General features: G+C 33.4%; 3 protein-coding genes across 6 annotated transcripts in view; all 3 read right to left on the bottom strand.

Annotated features, from left to right (window-relative positions):
• The window catches only part of LOC129805555 (muscle M-line assembly protein unc-89-like), a 206,028-nt gene that overhangs the window by 99,358 nt on the left and 87,006 nt on the right, over positions 1 to 19,664 (bottom strand). The window lies entirely within an intron of this gene.
• On the bottom strand, positions 346 to 15,688 carry LOC129805543 (phosphatidylinositol-3-phosphatase SAC1). Its single transcript, XM_055853525.1, has 5 exons — positions 15,602 to 15,688; positions 15,337 to 15,434; positions 14,823 to 15,272; positions 14,519 to 14,634; positions 346 to 1,601 (listed from the first exon to the last, which is right to left on the bottom strand). The coding sequence occupies exons 1-5, from the start codon at positions 15,625 to 15,627 to the stop codon at positions 519 to 521; spliced, it is 1,773 nt and encodes a 590-aa protein (XP_055709500.1). The 5' UTR covers positions 15,628 to 15,688; the 3' UTR covers positions 346 to 518.
• Positions 15,773 to 19,664, bottom strand: part of LOC129805536 (mucin-2) — an 82,524-nt gene continuing 78,632 nt past the window's right edge. For all 3 annotated transcript variants that reach the window (XM_055853514.1, XM_055853513.1, XM_055853515.1), the window contains 2 exons: positions 16,243 to 16,387; positions 15,773 to 16,170 (listed from right to left, as the gene is read on the bottom strand). In XM_055853514.1, the coding sequence (XP_055709489.1) occupies positions 16,106 to 16,170; positions 16,243 to 16,387 (210 nt within the window). In that variant the 3' untranslated portion in view covers positions 15,773 to 16,105. The remainder of the gene's footprint in view (positions 16,171 to 16,242; positions 16,388 to 19,664) is intronic.

Genomic DNA, 19,664 nt, shown 5'->3' with positions numbered 1-19,664 from the left:
CTCTCTTTGAGTTCCAGCAGTAAAAGAAAACCCAAAGCCTACTTCGTGTCAAGCGATGAAGACTCTTTTTGTGTACGTGTACACGCTATGCTACATGTTGTGTTGAGAGAATCTTCTAAGACCGTATCTTTTTAGACTAGCCAGAAGCGCTTCCCCGATGTGTTGATGCTTATTCATGAACTTGATTCGTGTCCAGTATAGAAGATTTACTGAGTTGCAAACTCATTCAAGCTGCAAGCGCCTTTTGTCCTTTTTCAAAAATTAATTGGTTTCGTAGACTTGAAAGTAATTTTTTTCTAAGCGTACCTTTATGGTTTTCTTTCGTGCAAATCAAAAAGTCACTGATTAAATAAAATTCATATTTTATTTCTCAATATATAGAACAATAAATTTCTAGGTGAATTGGTCTACAAATTTTGCAGAGGATTTATGGTGTAATGGGGGACAAGTCAAAAGGAGTTTCCGGAACGATAGGAAGGAGAAATTTTCGTCAAATTGAATTTAGTTACAATTTTTTTTCATGCCTCAACTTTGATTGGTGGCAAAAGTTTGGGCCAATCCACAAATTCCATGCCATACCTAAAGATTCCAGCCGTACTTACACCCACCATAGCACCCCAGAAAAGTAGAAATAGTAGATTTTCCGTGTTGTATTCGTGCGGGAAGACAGACGAAGCGAAGAACATAGCTACAGCAAACATTAGCACAGATGGGAATGTTAGGTACTTCCAACCACGATGGGTATTGAGTGGACAGGGTACTGAAATACCCTCACCATCCTGAATCACATAGTTTCCAAGGAGTAGATCAATTCCATCTTGGCGAAAGCCATCATTAAAGTTATTCTTGTAGTATCGTGTCAGTGAGTTAATACCATCCTTTATCAGGCCCATCTTCGTTCTCTTTCCCGTCCGTGTAAAATCAGTTTTGAGGGCTCCTGTACCTGAATACTGCGTCGACACCAAATCAGCGTTATCTGCCCATACATTCTTGAACAGCATCTCAAAGGCATAGCAATTCTCAATAGTTTGTCCCTTCAATAGAATTCCCAGGCGCATTAGAGTTTGGGTGAGAGATCTCTTGGCCAGCATGCTCTGCACCACATTCGTTCTGTCCAGACAATCAATGCAATTCGTCCGGAATACGCCATCTTGAGAGGACAGCAGTGTCCCATCGCGTCTTAGATGAAACACCGAAAACTCATCTTGCTCATGAGCTAGCCGATCAATCAGAATATTCAAACGATCCCAACGCATTTTTCTGCATTCTGCATGGAAATCAAATGCTTCATACCTCACGGCGCTATTGGACAACAGACCCACAACATTCGCATAGGCTTTCTCGAGAGTGTCCTCGGGTCCTCGATGATCAATTAGGTTTATAATGACTTGACGTCCATAGTGCAACAATTGGGAATCGATGTGTTTAGCAAAGGCGGCCATGTGATCCTTACCAGGGATAATTTCTGGAGGTGGTTTATATCGGAGATTTGGCGTCTGACGCCAGTAGATTGGGATACTACCACGTGTTTGGACAAAGGAAACTTTGTCGCCCAAATACTCAACAATTTGCTCAGTTTCGACGTAATTTGCACAATTCCCCTGAAAATTAATGTAATTTGTTAATTGAATGTGACCTTGCTTAACCTAGAAGCTAAGCGGTTCGAAATAGCAGCTCGGAATTTTCGAATAACTTTCCCTTCTACATTCTACTCCATATAGAAGTCACTCTATTAAAATCGTAAAGCTAAACGATAAGACGCATTCGAACTTCGAACTTAATTTTTTCATATATTAAGGGTTTTAGTAATTAAGTAGACAAAGCTCTGGGGTGACATGATAACTTATTTTCGATACTATCGACTGTCGATTCTGAAAAATTTAAACGATAGCTGCACTTCCTGTAACTAACATGGATATTTTTCAACAGTCTCATTCTTTTAAGAATGTCGCAATAAATAGCTCAGCAATCCGTAAAAAGTCGAAATTCACTTAATCTAACAGATATAGATTTATCGATACTATCGATTCGATAGTGTCGAAAAGTTATCATTCCACCCCTGGTTTTGCGATAAAGTGTTCTTGGGCTCGATTCTCATTTCGAACTTCTAATTGAAAGAATATCAATAATGCATTTCATGGGCTTCTAAATTTAAAATTTATGGGAAATCTAATGATAATGACAATTAAAATTAACCATGTTTTATCATTTGAGTCCGAAAATGGGATTCTATATCCCAGCGAGCACCAAATGCTAAGCTTTTTCAAATCAGCTGAAAAAATATATTTTTTCAGCTGAGCTCTGCTGACCTCGAAGTTACACTAGCGATCGCAGTGGCAATTAGTCAAAGTTATTCTTTTTCCCCAATCGAGTGAGAGACTTTAATGCACTTGGTTTTTGTCTTTGCTGAGTTGAGTAGAAGCTAAGGTTAACCTTTTCCATTATTACAATTTTATGATTCTTACAATAACCACATTTGACATTAAAAAATAAAGCAAAAAAATTTAAAATTCACAAAAATTTTAAAAAATCATATTTATAATATATTTTGAATAATATGTATTCTTAAACCTTTTCCGACCAATAAATTTAATTTTTTTTGTCTAATTTTATCAAAAAATATTGTGAATTCATTTATAAAAAAATATACTACACCTAAATTAAAATTGCATTGCCAAGAATTCTTGTCCGCTGTGATTTTAGAAAATTAATAACCCAAGAAATTCTTGGGAATTCTCAAGATATTTTGATATTTAATGAATTCTAAATTCGAGAAATATTGAAAAAACTTCGGAACCTCATGGAAATACCAAGAAGATCAAGAACATATAGAATTTAGAGCCTCTATAATTTTTATTTAATGGTATACACAGTCTACTCAAAATTATTTGAAATGATTTCCAACAAATTAGCATATTTTCCTGACTTTAAAGGTATTTAAAAACTCTCTTCTAAAAAATATAAATGCATATCATTTTAATTTAAAAAATGAATCATCAAATTGAATAAATTTTTCATTTAAAAAAGAATACGTACAGTATTAAAAAAACGATAATTGTTGGTTTGTTATTTTACCACGATAATAAAAGTAGTTTTTGCGTAAAAATGCGCTTTAGAAAATTTATAATCGAAAATTTATAAATAGAAAAGTGCAGCATATACATTATGCATATGCATCGTGCACAGATCATATATTTATTTCACTTGTAAAATATAAAACATTTTACAACATAAAAAAAATATATATTTTCCGCATTTGCTGCAACAAACAAAAACGCTTTTATGTAAATTTTTCAACTTAAATTGTGATAAAACAATTATATTTTATTTTGTAGTATCCATAGAAATTTTTTTGTAGTATTTTTAAAAGGCATTATTGAACTCATTAACTCTTTCCGGACCGCAGCATATAAGCCAATTTCACTTTTTTTTTTAAATCAAAAATATCTTTGCTCAGAAATTAATTGAGGTCCTACAAAAAAATATTTTACATTTAGACATCCTTATAGTTTGTAATCATTCACAAGAATAGGATTTTTATCAGTTCTGAATAATTAAAAAAAAAACATTGTTTTCCACAAAGTATTCATATACTGCTTTGTGTACTCAGAGTCCCAAAAGAGGCGAAAGAGTTAAGTGGGGGAGTCACAACTTTTAAATGGATTTTTTTTAAATGCATCTGCAACTTTATTTACCATAAAAAAAGTTAAAAAAGTAGAAAAATCCTGTTTCAAGATCAATTACAATAGTTGTGACCGACTGTGAGCATAACACATCAATGGCTGTTCCAGAAAGATGCCAATATTTAATTGCGAAAATTGAGGAAAATATACTTTTTGCAAAAGAAAAAACATATTTTTCATAAATAATGAATAATTTTATAACCCCCGACTGAATATTTCCTCAGAAAAAAATAATTTTTTTTCTCGGGAAAATAATGACGCAATTCACTAAAAAATGCAACACTTTTGGTCGGGAGTATGTTTAATACTCTTATTTGACCATTCTCTATAGGCAGCATACCGCAGCATAATTCCTATAACAATATAAGTAATAAAAATCGTGATTATAATATCCCCCAAGTTGATAAATAATTTCAGGGGAAATTCCAAGTCCATTTTGACATTTTGAGAGAAAAAGAAAAAAAATGAAAGAGAAAATTTGCTGCTAAATGCTTCCTGGCGCCATCTACCGGCAGTATTTAGTTCTGCCATCATCCACTGCGAGCGCTAAATAGTGCCATTTTTATGTATTTGCTTAGCACTTTTTGTTCGAGAGCTGCTGATTGGCCAGCAGACCGATTCAGCAAAAAAATGCTGAAAATCCTATTTTATTCTGCTAACTGTGCTCGCTGGGATTCCAAAGTTTAAATGTAAGATAATTAATACAGTAATTTTTATATAATTGATGTGCTTATAGGTGGTGCTTAACTCTTTCGCGTCTTTAGGGTCATATATGACCCGGGGAAAAAAGTTTCTTTTTGGCTATTTACATTATTGAAATCTAACTGGAGTCTTGAGAAAATGAGCCAAGAATCTTACATCCTTCTATTATGATGTCGTGCACGAACAGATAGATTTCAATTAATGTAAATACCCAAAAAAACTTTTTTCCCCGAGTCATGACATTACCCTAAAGACGCGAAAGAGTTAATTGTTCAAAAGTGTCTCGGTCTTGGTCTCGGCTAAAAGGTCAATACCGTCCTATTTGCACAAAATATTCTTCGTATATTCGAATTTATGAAAAATATGATGAATATGTAATTTTATGAAAAATATTAGGAACATCCTTACTTTATTTTTCCTCACAACCTGTGAAAACTACGTCTTGCCACTCGATACATTTCAAAATTCGAAAACGAAGTACTTAAATTTACCACGCGGACGAAATGAGAAGTAATAACAAAATTTGAAATATATTTTAAAATTTTTCAAGTTTCGGCTGTGAGTATAGAGTATATGGAATTCCTGTAAATATAGTAAATGGAAAGGCTCAATAAATGTTAGAACTCTTCATAATATCGATTTCGTGATAGATTTTTTATCTGTCATCTTCTCCCCCAGTCATCTGAATAACGAAGAGTTAATGTAGTATCTTGCAGATGACACCAAGAAAGGCCCATATGCCAGTAGATTCGTAGATCGCTTTACCGCATCAGTCATTTATAATTCGAAAAACCACCAAAATTTCGTTTAGATTATTAAGGATGTATATAATCGACATTCTTTTACAATTACGTATTTTGACGAGCCTTTAACTATATTAATTGGTTGGCGAAACTACATCCTGTTGCTTCATCGTAAAACTATCTTTAGACCTAAGGTTTAGCCATACGACATAAAATTCTCCAATTCGTAAAAGAAAAATAGAAAAAAAAGATATTAAAATATTGAGACCGCTTTTTTTAACATATATTCCTTATGAGAAAGGCTCATAATTTTGGACAGGGTGCTTATAAGGGTCAATGTTCTAAGTTTGAAATGTGATATTTTCAATACTAATTGATTTTTTTGTTACTCTCTTTTCAGAAGGGTTGTTTAGAAACTTGGAAAACTGTTTATCGTCTTTGTTTTTATTAAAATTACTCTTAATACGTATAAAAATGAATTGATGTGTAGAAGTGAATTTGTCTCAAATTTTGGACACCTTGGTTTTAAATTTAAACACCTTGTTTGTATATTCGGACAGCTAATCCACCTCAATAGGATGCCCATTGTTCTCCATTTAAAGAACCTATCATACAAAGTCCTCTTCCTGTTCATGTAAGGGAACCGTAGAATGTCACAAGAAACCCGGAAACTTTCCATATCATTCAATAAAGTGATTTGACTTCGGTACTCCAAATACGCGCGGATTCGCGCATTTCCTGGCCTTTCCGAGAGCCTTTTAAGGCTTTTTCCACAACATCTCGTTCGTAGAGATGATGTTCCTTTGTTTCTCCAGGCATTTATACAACCTATTCATCACAAAAGCTAAGATTTCACAAAATTTTGACAAAAAAATACCTGTCCAAAATAAGGACTAGGGTAAGTGTGCCTAATTCCAGCCAGCTGGCAATTTCGGCCACCTTTTTTGTTCCTCAATTTTCCATGAACTTTTATATTTTACGTACTCTAGAGATTATACAATGCAAAAGAATAACAAAAAATGTAGCTTCGACAAACGAGATGACATGAAAAAGATATTGGAAAAATTCCCGAAGGGCAAGGAACTATGAGAATGAAGGTGGCCGAAATAAGGTACCAAAGCTATGTCTATATTTTTATTCATTTTAAAATGTATTAAGAATGATTTTAGAGTAAATAAAGACGGTAAACTCTTTACAAGGTTCCAAGCAGCACTCTTTCAGAAGAAAGAATAAAAAAATCAATTTGTATTTAAAATATTACAATTCAAACTTTCGACTTTGATGCTTGCATGCAACTATGCCGAAATTTGGCACACTTACCCTATCATCTCTTAGAAAATTGCCTATTTTTCACACGAAAAACGTGATTCACAAGGTAAATATTACTTCAGGTTAAATGTACAAATCCGTAAACCAAATTTGACGAGTTTAGTCTTAAAATCTTCCAAAAAAAACAAATATAGAATTCATTATTCATCAAATATTGGAATAAAAATCCATAATTTTAATCAATTTATTTTTAGTGTCCGATTTTACCCTCAGAGTGTCCAAATTTAGAAACTGTCCAAAATTATGAGCTCTTTGCCTATAGAATATCAAAAAATGTTGACGAATTTATTTCACAAAATTTATACATAATTTGTGGGTGTTTTCAGAATACTTTTTGTCCGTTTAGGGAAAAAATTGATATTACAGACTAATACTTCATCGTGGAAACGGGGCCCAAAAGGACCTCTGGAGAATTAAATTCAATTGAATACAGTGAATTCCGAAATTATGCACATTTTCGGGAATGAAAAAACAACGCACCAAATGACATTATGCCCTGTATGCACCCAGAAAGAAGGTGTATTTAGGTGAAATTCAAATAATTGTGGGTTCCATTAAAGTAAAAAATAATGCGTGAAGTGATAGGAAGTATCTGTATGGGATATGGTATGCCCATAATACTGATTTACGGTAAAGGCGGAAAATGTGTCGGAAATTCGTTAGAAAAAGAGTCGTTAATGTTTAAAGTGGTTAATGATTAACAATTTCCCATAATTATCTCTTTCAATAATTTAAATTGCGTACCAAAGCGATTTTACGATGTTTTCTCAAATATTTCAATCGTTTTCACTTATACTTTGCCAACAAATATCAAAAAAGAAAATGGAAATAAATAAATGTTCAATTATCCATAAGAAATGCTTTTCAAATTTAATGTCAAAAATATTTGCATAACCGTGTTGTCACACTAGGATTTTTTAAAATTTGTAAATTCAATTTAATTTTTAGATGAATGGTTCCTATGCGTTATTTTGCATTAAAGATCATTTGAATTGACAGACTTTCGCTTAGTTATTGATATAAACTAATACTTGGCCCACCAAAACATGTTTAAACATGCTAAAATAGCTTAAATTTGGTTGCTCAATTAAATTTGAATACAGCAAATTAAAATCTTAAAATTGCTGATTAATTTCAATTTTATTGCAGTTAAACAAGTTGCCTTTTGAACCAAATTGTTCTTATTAATTTTATTCACTAGTAAATTAATTATTATTTATGGCAAAAAAAAATAAGTACAGTGATTAGTGATAAACTTGCACGGGAGTGAAGCTTCAGTATCGGGAGTATTTTGATGAGTTCCTCCAAAGCCATTTGAAAGAAATTATTGTGCCAAGAAATCTCTTGTTTGTATGACTTCACACAGATTTTCACAGAGCTGCTTCACAATCCCCTTTGGCTACAACTCGTTCTTTCGGCTTTGAAGATCCTTTTTAATAACAGATAAGTGACTTATGTTATACGACATTTTACGTACATCACACATTTTCCGGAGTCATTCACAATAAAAAATCTTGCGTAACTATTTAAAAATGAGCAATTCTTGCAAAATGTGTCTTGGCTGTGAGAATTTTCGAGTAAATTCTAGAAATCTTATAAAGCTCAATTGGCTCAATTGAATTTAAAATTAAATTGTGAAAATCCTAGTGTGATAGCACCGTAATATTTAGGTGTATTTCGGAAATGAATTCACAAATTACAGCGAGTTCTGCATTGAATGACTTTCATATGAATTGCCTTCTATTGGGAGATAATTTATAAAATCGGGTCCCGGTCAAAATCCCGAATGGGCCAAAACCCCGAATTCTTAAAAGTGTCATAGGTACTTCCACGATTGTAACCCGCGTTTGCTGGAGATACAGTAGACTCTCTCAAATTCGGGCATTTGAGACTGAAATGTCAACCGAATTAGAGAGAAATTCGGTCGTGAAGTTATTTGAAATGTAACGATTTTTTGTACATTTGCATACTCATATTGAGTTTACATGCTCATTGCTATTATAAATTTCATGAAAACCTCTTAATAATGCAAAATCACATCAAAGCTAAAACAAATCATGACAAATTTGAGCATATTTGCTTCATTTTATAAACATAATCGAACTTGAAAAATGTCAACAAACTTTTTTCGAATTTAACTGCCGCCCGAATTAAAAGGTAGCCCGATTTTAAAAGAGCCGAATTAGCGAAAGTCTACTGTAAAGGGAAATTTTCTGTCGCTTGGGAGATTGTTTTATACGGGCTTCAGACCTAAAGGCTTAGCCATCTGCTTAACTCTTCTAATTCCTTATGAGGCACGATTTTTTAGGAAATTGTTTGGGATTGGATACTAAGGGCAAATGATCCATTATATTTTGAAAAATCTATAAAATTGCTTGTTATTTAGATTTTTAAGACCTTCGGGAACTGGGCTAAATCTCCAGTCTGAAGCCGGCGTTACACATTATCCTTCATAAAATTTCATCCCTTTCAGGATTTTAAACATTCCGGATTTTGGCTGCCTCCGCTTAAATAATTTTTAAAAAGTCCCTAAATGTATGCAAAATTTTCCACTTGGTAAATTTGAAATGTTATTACTTATGAATCTTTGGATGCCGAAAAATTTGCGGTAAAAATGTTTTGCATAACATCACGGCGTTTCCGTAAATTTTTCTAAAGATATTTCTTATCTTTCCTGTAACCGTGTAAACAGACGGAATTCCCACGGGAATTCCCATGAGATTTTCCATTCCGGATGGGAATTCCGGATGGAAATTCCCATATTGAACTGTCAAATTTTTACCATCCGCTCTATGCGCCTCTGGTGGACTTCAAGCGCAACACAAAAATGCTCCGAAAATTTGAATTTCAAATTTTGTTTTTTCCGAATATAAATAACGGAATGTGTATTTAGAAGATATTTTACGTACTTTATTTTATTAAAGTGGCTTTATTATACCACAAGGATATTAGTAATATTATCTATTAATACATTTCATGGAAAATCTTTTAAAATTTCTCGAGAAATGATTAGAAACGTTGTTATAGCGTAAATATCTTGTCAAAAACCCCCAATTAAAGTGGATAAATCAACGACAGGCTTTGGATATCTTTGCTGATAGGACCTATTGATTAATTTTCGTTTAATTGTAGTGCTGATAATTTAAAATTTTATAAAGTGTTGGAAGAAAATGTATAAAATATCCCTGGGTGACCAAGCAGTCAATTCATTCGGAACAGAGATGTTTACAAAAATTAGTTAATTGTATAATAATTGAATACAAATTGTTTTAAAAAACAAGAAGACTGTAAAATATTTTAAAATTTTATTTCCAAAAAAAGTAAACAATAAAAAATATTGAAGTAATATTTTATATCCGAAAAGGCAGTTTATATGGTTTCTGGCTATAATTTTCATCAGTGAACTTCGATAGTTCTTACTATTCTTTGTATTTCCTTATCTACATTATTATATTCTTTACATTTTTTAATAATGGGATTTATTGAAAAAGATAAATTTTGGATCTGCCTTTCCAATCATTTAAACCTCTTCTGAAATGTTATTGATGAATATTTAATTTAATCCAGAAACACTAATCCTTTCAAAATTATTATAGTATTATTATTCGATTTCAAATTTGCTTTTAAAATCAATGTTTTGATCACTACAGAAGATTTTACATGTTTTTTCATATATTATTTGCTTAAAAACACTCCAAATTAAATTTTCGGAATTCTCCGGAAGCAAAAAGCTATCTCGAGCGAGATAGCTTTTTTCCATTTTAGAAAATTGAATATTTCACCCTCCAACGGAAAATTTCCATTTGAAATTCAAAATATTTCAAGACATTCTTGCAGTTTCGTGCACTTTTGCAGAGGGCGCTTGTATAGCAAATTTACCATTTGCTCGTGGGAATTCCCGTGGGAATTCCGTCTGTTTACACGGTAAGTATACATTTTTTCTGTCACTGGATTGAATTCGCGGGCTTTTTTCGGTCCCAAAAATGTCACTCCAAATGGAACTCCATTTAGCTTCCTATAGTAGGCAAATATGCATAATTACGTTTGCATGATCCCGGAAACCCCTGTACAGACAGGCCATTTTAGAATTCGGATAACTAGTACTCTAGAATTGGATAATTACTAAATTATTGCTATACACAGTAAAAACGAGATGAAATTGGCAAGTTGAATTCTATTAGTTGAATTGAACTAGTTGAAATTTCGAATAACAACCATTGAAAAAATCAACTTTCAATTGAAAAGGAATCAATTAAATTGTAGAAATAGTAAAATTCAACCCTCGGTAATAGCCCAAATGCAATAAATAGTAGTAATAATTACTATTAATAGTAATAAAATGATGCAAAAATGGCATAAACTTCATTCAACTGATTGATTGAATATTACTACGATTATCGCGTGTAATAGAATCAATTCGATTATCGTAGTAATTTTTCAACCGATTATCGCTGCAAAAAGTTCAATTTTCAACTAACATCGGTTGAATTCATTCTCCTTCTTTTTTTATTTTGTGTACAGTGCTGTCTCGCTATATGCACAGTTTGGGTACTTTTTTTGACAGTTCTCTCTCTGAATATGCACAACTTTTTTTTGAAATTCCCAACGATTTTTCTCCTTCTTTTAATAAATTATTATTTTTTTATTGTTCTAGAATTTCCCGTGTTATTATAACTATAATATGAGACAGAAAAAATAAAATTAAGATAATTAAAAACGAGAAAAATTAGTTACCAACAAAATAATTTTCTTTATTACTTTGTCAAAATGTAAACAAATTGATTTTGAATGCAACCGACACAAAAGCTGTGCATATAGAGAGTGTGCATATAGAGAGACAGAACTGTAATTTCAGTAAGAACTTTTACCGTGTAAACAGACGGAATTCCCGCGGGAATTCCCATGAGATTTTCCATTCCGGATGGGAATTCCGGATGGAAATTCCCATATTGAACTGTCAAATTTTTACCATCCGCTCTATGCGCCTCTGGTGGATTTCAAGCGCAACACAAAAATGCTCCGAAGATTTGAATTTCAAATTTTGTTTTTTCCGAATATAAATAACGGAATGTGTATTTAGAAGATATTTTACGTACTTTATTTTATTAAAGTGGCTTTATTATACCACAAGGATATTAGTAATATTATCTATTAATACATTTCATGGAAAATCTTTTAAAATTTCTCGAGAAATGATTAGAAACGTTGTTATAGCGTAAATATCTTGTCAAAAACCCCCAATTAAAGTGGATAAATCAACGACTGGCTTTAGATTTGTCTTTGCTGATAGAACCTATTGATTAATTTTCGTTTAATTGTAGTGCTGATAATTTAAAATTTTATAAAGTGTTGGAAGAAAATGTATAAAATATCCCTGGGTGACCAAGCAGTCAATTCATTCGGAACAGAGATGTTTACAAAAATTAGTTAATTGTATTGAATACAAATTGTTTTAAAAAACAAGAAGACTGTAAAATATTTTAAAATTTTATTTCCAAAAAAAGTAAACAATAAAAAATATTGAAGTAATATTTTATATCCGAAAAGGCAGTTTATATGGTTTCTGGTTATAATTTTCATCAGTGAACTTCGATAGTTCTTACTATTCTTTGTATTTCCTTATCTACATTATTATATTCTTTACATTTTTTAATAATGCGATTTATTGAAAAAGATAAATTTTGAATCTGCCTTTCCAATCATTTAAACCTCTTCTGAAATGTTATTGATGAATATTTAATTTAATCCAGAAACACTAATCCTTTCAAAATTATTATAGTATTATTATTCGATTTCAAATTTGCTTTTAAAATCAATGTTTTGATCACTACAGGAGATTTTACATGTTTTTTCATATATTATTTGCTTAAAAACACTCCAAATTAAATTTTCGGAATTCTCCGGAAGCAAAAAGCTATCTCGAGCGAGATAGCTTTTTTCCATTTTAGAAAATTGAATATTTCACCCTCCAACGGAAAATTTCCATTTGAAATTCAAAATATTTCAAGACATTCGGGCAGTTTCGTGCACTTTTGCAGAGGGCGCTTGTATAGCAAATTTACCATTTGCTCGTGGGAATTCCCGTGGAAATTCCGTCTGTTTACACGGTTAGAGGAAAATTCAACTTACTTTGCTTTTCAATTACGAAAATTCAACTTGCTCACTTTTCAACTTTGCTTGCTACGATAACCGTTGCAAGTTTACTACAATTATCGATCCTCTCCTATTACACGCGATAATCATAGTAATTATTTTTTACCGTGTAAACAGACGGAATTCCCACGGGAATTCCCATGAGATTTTCCATTCCGGATGGGAATTCCGGATGGAAATTCCCATATTGAACTGTCAAATTTTTACCATCCGCTCTATGCGCCTCTGGTGGACTTCAAGCGCAACACAAAAATGCTCCGAAGATTTGAATTTCAAATTTTGTTTTTTCCGAATATTAATAACGGAATGTGTATTTAGAAGATATTTTACGTACTTTATTTTATTAAAGTGGCTTTATTATACCACAAGGATATTAGTAATATTATCTATTAATACATTTCATGGAAAATCTTTTAAAATTTCTCGAGAAATGATTAGAAATGTTGTTATAGCGTAAATATCTTGTCAAAAACCCCCAATTAAAGTGGAAAAATCAACGACAGGCTTTGGATATCTTTGCTGATAGGACCTATTGATTATTTTTCGTTTAATTGTAGTGCTGATAATTTAAAATTTTATAAAGTGTTAGAAGAAAATGTATAAAGTGTCCCTGGGTGACCAAGCAGTCAATTCATTCGGAACAGAGATGTTTACAAAAATTAGTTAATTGTATAATAATTGAATACAAATTGTTTTAAAAAACAAGAAGACTGTAAAATATTTTAAAATTTTATTTCCAAAAAAAAGTAAACAATAAAAAATATTGAAGTAATATTTTATATCCGAAAAGGCAGTTTATATGGTTTCTGGCTATAATTTTCATCAGTGAACTTCGATAGTTCTTACTATTCTTTGTATTTCCTTATCTACATTATTATATTCTTTACATTTTTTAATAATGGGATTTATTGAAAAAGATAAATTTTGAATCTCCCTTTCCAATTATTTAAACCTCTTCTGAAATGTTATTGATGAATATTTAATTTAATCCAGAAACACTAATCCTTTCAAAATTATTATAGTATTATTATTCGATTTCAAATTTGCTTTTAAAATCAATGTTTTGATCACTACAGGAGATTTTACATGTTTTTTCATATATTATTTGCTTAAAAACACTCCAAATTAAATTTTCGGAATTCTCCGGAAGCAAAAAGCTATCTCGAGCGAGATAGCTTTTTTCCATTTTAGAAAATTGAATATTTCACCCTCCAACGGAAAATTTCCATTTGAAATTCAAAATATTTCAAGACATTCTTGCAGTTTCGTGCACTTTTGCAGAGGGCGCTTGTATAGCAAATTTACCATTTGCTCGTGGGAATTCCCGTGGAAATTCCGTCTGTTTACACGGTTACTGTGAAGGTTATGAAAGTCCTAAAATGACGACGCGGTATAAAATGTAGCAAAAATCTGTACTAAAATTAAAATTCACTTGGCAAACTTCGTCCGCATTTCGTCGTTTGTTCCTTTCCTAGTGGATACTTTTCTTGGCAAAAATACCTCGGAAAGCACATTTTGTCTCTTGGATCAGCAATTGTCGTAACTTACTCGTTACCTAAATTAGCAATTCTTGTATAGTCTGTGTATTTTTGGTATTTCTATATCGTTTGTTAGGTTGATTTTTGGAATCTATAATAGTTTTCTGGGACTTTGTGATGCATCTGTTTTGTTACTTTTTGCCCCAGCTGCCCTGAAATTCCTTTAATTTAAATAACTTTTTTGTTAACCAGTGATAAGCCAAGATAAGTTTATGGTAGCTAGGATTGGTTACAGGCAACCTCGAAGGTAACTCGGAATGCGTGCAAATTCGATTGTGAGTTGAATTTTGGGGGCAAAGAATCGCATGGAGCCATTTTTTGTCCTTGCTATACCGTGGAACCGAGAATCATAAATCACCTGAATACTCACATTTTGGTCAATTCCTCGGCAGAATAGACGAGTTCCAGCCCGATGAACTGACCGCCGAGTGATAAGAGTCCATGTGAAAGAATTCCCATTGACATTAACTTGATTAATAGAGACAACTGCAAAAAAAAAGATGAAAGGGAAATTGTTAATGCGGTAAAAAAAATCTTACTTTGCGCAACATTTCTATAGCGTCTGAGGCTATTAATAAACCTTTGACCTCATGGAGAAATACTCTAGCGCGGCATTAAGTCATCATTCAGTAATCACAATCAAGTACTTAGAGAGATTTACAATTATAACTTACATCCCAGAATGATTGGGAGATTGAATTTGCGACAATCGAACCGCTGAAAGTCCTTGAGGAGAAATCCATTCCACACGAAACGCGTATCAGCTCTCTCCAGGAGTCCCATTTGCAGGAATTCCGGAGGCATTCCGTTGAGACGCTGCAGGGTGTGTGTGATATCGTAGGAGTAGGAGAAGTAGAAGTGGGGTGTGTTGAGGGTGCGTCGCAACATTTCGAGGTAGGAATCATTTTGCACCTTCTGCACCTCGCTCAGGTGACTTGAGGACGGAATGTAGGGGAAAATGTCGAAGCCGGCGAGACGCCAGATTGCCTGACCATTTATCACACCCACAAATATTCGATGCGTCGCCACGATGAGGTAATGTCCGGCTAGGAGTTTTATCGCTCCCAGAATGCCACAAATTCTCCGATGAGGACTAACCTGGGCTAGTTCTTCTGGCTTTGCAGCTGCGAGGAAAAAATTTATTTTAATGCAATTCCCAGGCATAATTCATCATCCGGATATATGTACCGTGAACACTGATGCTTTGGGTGATGCGATCAATCACTAAAAAGTCACATTTTTCCTGACCATTGGGCTCCACGACGAATTTGTCCGGAGACAAGTAGCTGGAAATCAAACAATGTCACAACCTCAAGGTTTTGCTTCATATTTCACTAAATTAGCGATAATTCTAAAAGATTTCCAACTCAATCGGTAGATTATTACTTTAGTAAGAAATTTAGAATAGATTTTCCAATCAAAAAAGTGATTAAATAGCGAAAAATCTACTTACAAATTCATATCGTCGTAGATATCCATGTTTCTTGACTTTTCCCAACAAAAACCTCACCAAAGATGACATAGCGATGACGTCGTCAAAATAATGTACACCACGGCCAAGAGATGGCACAGTAAAACATCGACATTTAAAAAAAAAACTTTCAAAATTAAAACTCAACGACAATTTTGTACAAAAATTTCTTTTTTTTTATTTTCTCAGTAAATATACAAAAAAATAAGAGAAATGCCACACAATAATCTTACCATTAAGGGAATTAGCGAAAAAAATAAAATAACAAGTAACAATTGGTAAATTTGGAAAATTCCCACAAAAGATCAATTCAGTCGAGATTTTGGAATTTTGTCGCTAGATTAATCATGGCGTTTGCATTTTGTGAGATTCTTGTTGTATGTAGAGGTTTAAGAAAAAAAAAATCCCAGCAAAGAGAGCATCAAGGGTGAGATTTACAGACAGAATAAATTACAAGAGGGATTGCACACATTCACTCCTACTCCCCTATTCCTTGCACCCCAGTCCGGCTGCCCAATTGCAGATGCCGCCAACGGGATCGTAGCTGAGACCTAAAAGGGGCGGAGAGAAAATTGGTTAGAGGCTGGGTAAAAAAAGGAAATGGCAATTAGGAAGTTGACCACCTTTTGGACACGTATATTCCCATCCTACCACGCCCCCATTTTCCATTTTGGCGCAGGATATGAACTTTCGACATGATAACGGATGTGGAAAATTGCCCTGGTCCAGACATTCGATTATCCCATGACCGTGGAGAATAACCTTTACCTGAAAATTGAAATATTAAACAGGATTTTAATATTATTTCTTCTTTGAATCACTGTTGTTCACAGTCGAGTTAATTAAAAAGCTTAAAAAAAAATGCTAGAAAAATTGTTGTTATGGCGTTTTCGCATAAGTTTTACATCAATTATTTTTCTTCTTTTTGTTCTTTAAAATTGATTTTATATCTGTTGAGAACAGGGGTAGAATGATAACTTTTGGGTCCCGGTCAAAACCCCGAAAGCCAAAATTTCGAAAGCCAAAATCCCGAAAGCCAAAATCCCGAATTCTTAAAAGTGTCATAGCTAGTCCCACGATTGCACCCGCGCGTGCTGGAGGCAAAGGGAAATCTTCTGTGTCTTGGGAAATTATTCTAAACATTTTCCTCCACATAATTTCATTACTTTCTGGATTTTGAACATTCGGAATTTTGGCTTTCGAGATTTTGGCTTTCGGGATATTGGCTGCCACCGATAACTTTTCGATACTAGCGAATCGATAGTATCTATAAATTCAAATCTGTTAGATTAAGTAGGGGAAAGTACTCTCCCTTCGAAAGTTCATGCCTTCGAATATTGTAAATTTCTTATATTTTTCCTTAATGACTTAGACTTTTCTACTAAATATTATCTACCTTATTATAAACCACTAATCTCCTCCGAAAATAGAGGGCCTAGACCTTAATTTCTAGAATTTATAACAAAAATTGAAAATGGACTCAAAAATTTATTTTAATGGTCAATTGAATATGTGTTTTTTTTAATAGTTAAAATAATTTCTTGAACGAACCTACTATTGTAGACAGTGGTGGGTTTATTATGGTTGATGTTCGTCAACAAAGTTTTTCTTGAGAAGCTTACCATATTTGTGGGTGGTAGATAATTTGGAAAGCCACCCATACCTTCTCTTCGAATTTTAGAATTTCATGCATTCGAATGCTCATCTGGTAACTCTACCGCCATTTGATGTGTCATTATTCGACATAACCTCGCAGATTATTTTGTTTTGTTTAACGTGCAGATTGCAGTAATTCAAGTGAATATTTTGAAGTATTCGCTGTGATTTTTATTCTGACATGGAGCATAAGAGATCAAGAAAACTAATTGATGAGGACATATGTTGTTGGCTATCCAAGAATTGAAAGACAAAGCTATGAGTCTGCACCAGGCACTTCACCACTACGGGATTGCCAAGACAACGATTTAAGAGCTTTGGGGCTGCTGCTGCTTGATTAAAGCTACGAGGACATTATAATCATTATATGCAGTCAGAATTCTAAGAATTTAGAGGTGACGGAACGGCGAATTATAGTGCATTTCTTTGTCTGCGTGAATTGAATACTTGTAGCTGTAACTGTCCAGAACACAATGATCAGGATCATCACAAATATCCACCAGATTTAATCGGTTATAAACCCGGAACGCTCAGAACTTCATGAGATTTCAAGCGAAGATTTGTCGAATCCCTCACGCATTGCGGAAAGTATGCTCATGCTTAACCTTAGCTCTCCCGGATTCTTGTATCATAGGGTGAAAAGGTGAAACGAAAATATATTTGCCGTCCCCACTCATATGAAAAAATTAGTTCAAAGTAGAATTATTCCTGTTCCTTGGGGGTTCTCGGGGAAAATAGCAAACTTTGCATTGCAGCATTGTTGTTATTCCTTTCAAGCCGGAATGTCCCTGATGCTGTTTTGATATTAAGTCTGGAAAAGGTGAGACAAGAATGGAGCTTAAAAACCTTCAAATCATTCTGTGGAAATTTTAAGCTATTTCACTGCTTACCATTGTGATTTTTCAGATTCTCAAAAAAGAGGCAGGAGAACTGATTGATAAGATATCACATAAGACACAATTTCCAACATTTGTTTATATTTCTTCCGGGATAGACATAACCTCAATTGATAAATTTCAAAGCGGCTGAACATGCTAGTTGTATTTTAGGGTTGTCATATTAATAAAATGATTTTTCCAACAATTTTATTCCCAGAAAAAGTAGTGCTTCAGAAAAATTAAATATAGAATTATTTTATAGCATTTTTTATTGCAGTGCTAGTTTCCGTGAGTGCATTAGGCTTCAGGCTAATCAATAATACGTCATTTAGTGTTTCAGCAGCAATATTTTCCTAGAAAATTTTAGATTCAAAGGGATGTACCGTCACTTTCGAAGGCAAAAATAGCACCATGCCTTGGAATAAATTGACATCATATTTTCATTTTTCTTGTAAGGGAAAACTAAGAACTTTTGAATGCTAAATAAGGTAGATATGGGAACTTAATAAAGTAGAGAATTTTTCGGTATAGCGAAAACTGAAATTCATTTTGCGGTTTACCCAGAAAAAAATCTCAAAGATTGAACTTCATTTTTCTGGTCCAACGTAGAGTACTTTCCCCTAAATGTCGACTTTTTACGCATTGTTGGGCCATTCATTGTGGCATTCTTAAAAGATAGTGACTATTGATAAATATTCATATTACAGTAGACTCTCTCTCAATCGGGAATATGGGGCGAAATGTCATCCGGTTTATCGATAGAATTGAGCGTCAAAGCCTTTGTAAATTCCACAAAAAGCGCTCAATTATGAAGAATCACGGTAAAAGGGACAGATAATCCTAACCGGCTTATGTAGGTGAGATTCTTAACGTGAGCTAACTCGGAGTGTATGCAAATTCGATTTAGAGCTGAAGTTGGGAGACGCCATTCAGTTATCTTGTATCAAATTCGTGAAATTACACAAATTTTGTATTTAAACCAAAATATCAAGGATTTGGATGAACTGGCACAAATGTAATATATGAGTGAAATGTAGACCAGAATGTTCTCTATAATTTTCCCATAGAACATGATCTCATCGATTACTCAGAAGCCAAGATAAGCGAGGTTTTTTGTTTCTTAACTCGTTTTTTCATCCAGAGTTCCCCAAGTAGTCATTTGTTGAACTTCAACTATATCAAAGAATTGTTGTATTTTGTGGGACTTTCCATTTAAAACCCTATTAGGTGAGATTCTTAACAATCTCACCTACTATAATCCTAACAAAATTTCATGTCGTCCGATCGACCTCAAACTTGGCCAAAATGTGTTTCAGCACTTCCTGATCACGAATATATATGTGGCTATTTTACGTTCGCTATTTTACGTTCCCGGCCGGACCGGCCGGGAACGTAAAATAGCCACATATATATTCGTGATCAGGAAGTGGCGAAACACATTTTGGCCAAGTTTGAGGTCGATCGGACGACATAAAATTTTGTTAGGATTATAGTAGGTGAGATTGTTAAGA

Source organism: Phlebotomus papatasi, chromosome 3, assembly GCF_024763615.1.
Source record: "Phlebotomus papatasi isolate M1 chromosome 3, Ppap_2.1, whole genome shotgun sequence".
NCBI classification, from domain to species: domain Eukaryota; kingdom Metazoa; phylum Arthropoda; class Insecta; order Diptera; family Psychodidae; genus Phlebotomus; species Phlebotomus papatasi.
This window is presented reverse-complemented; position numbering and strand designations above follow the sequence as displayed.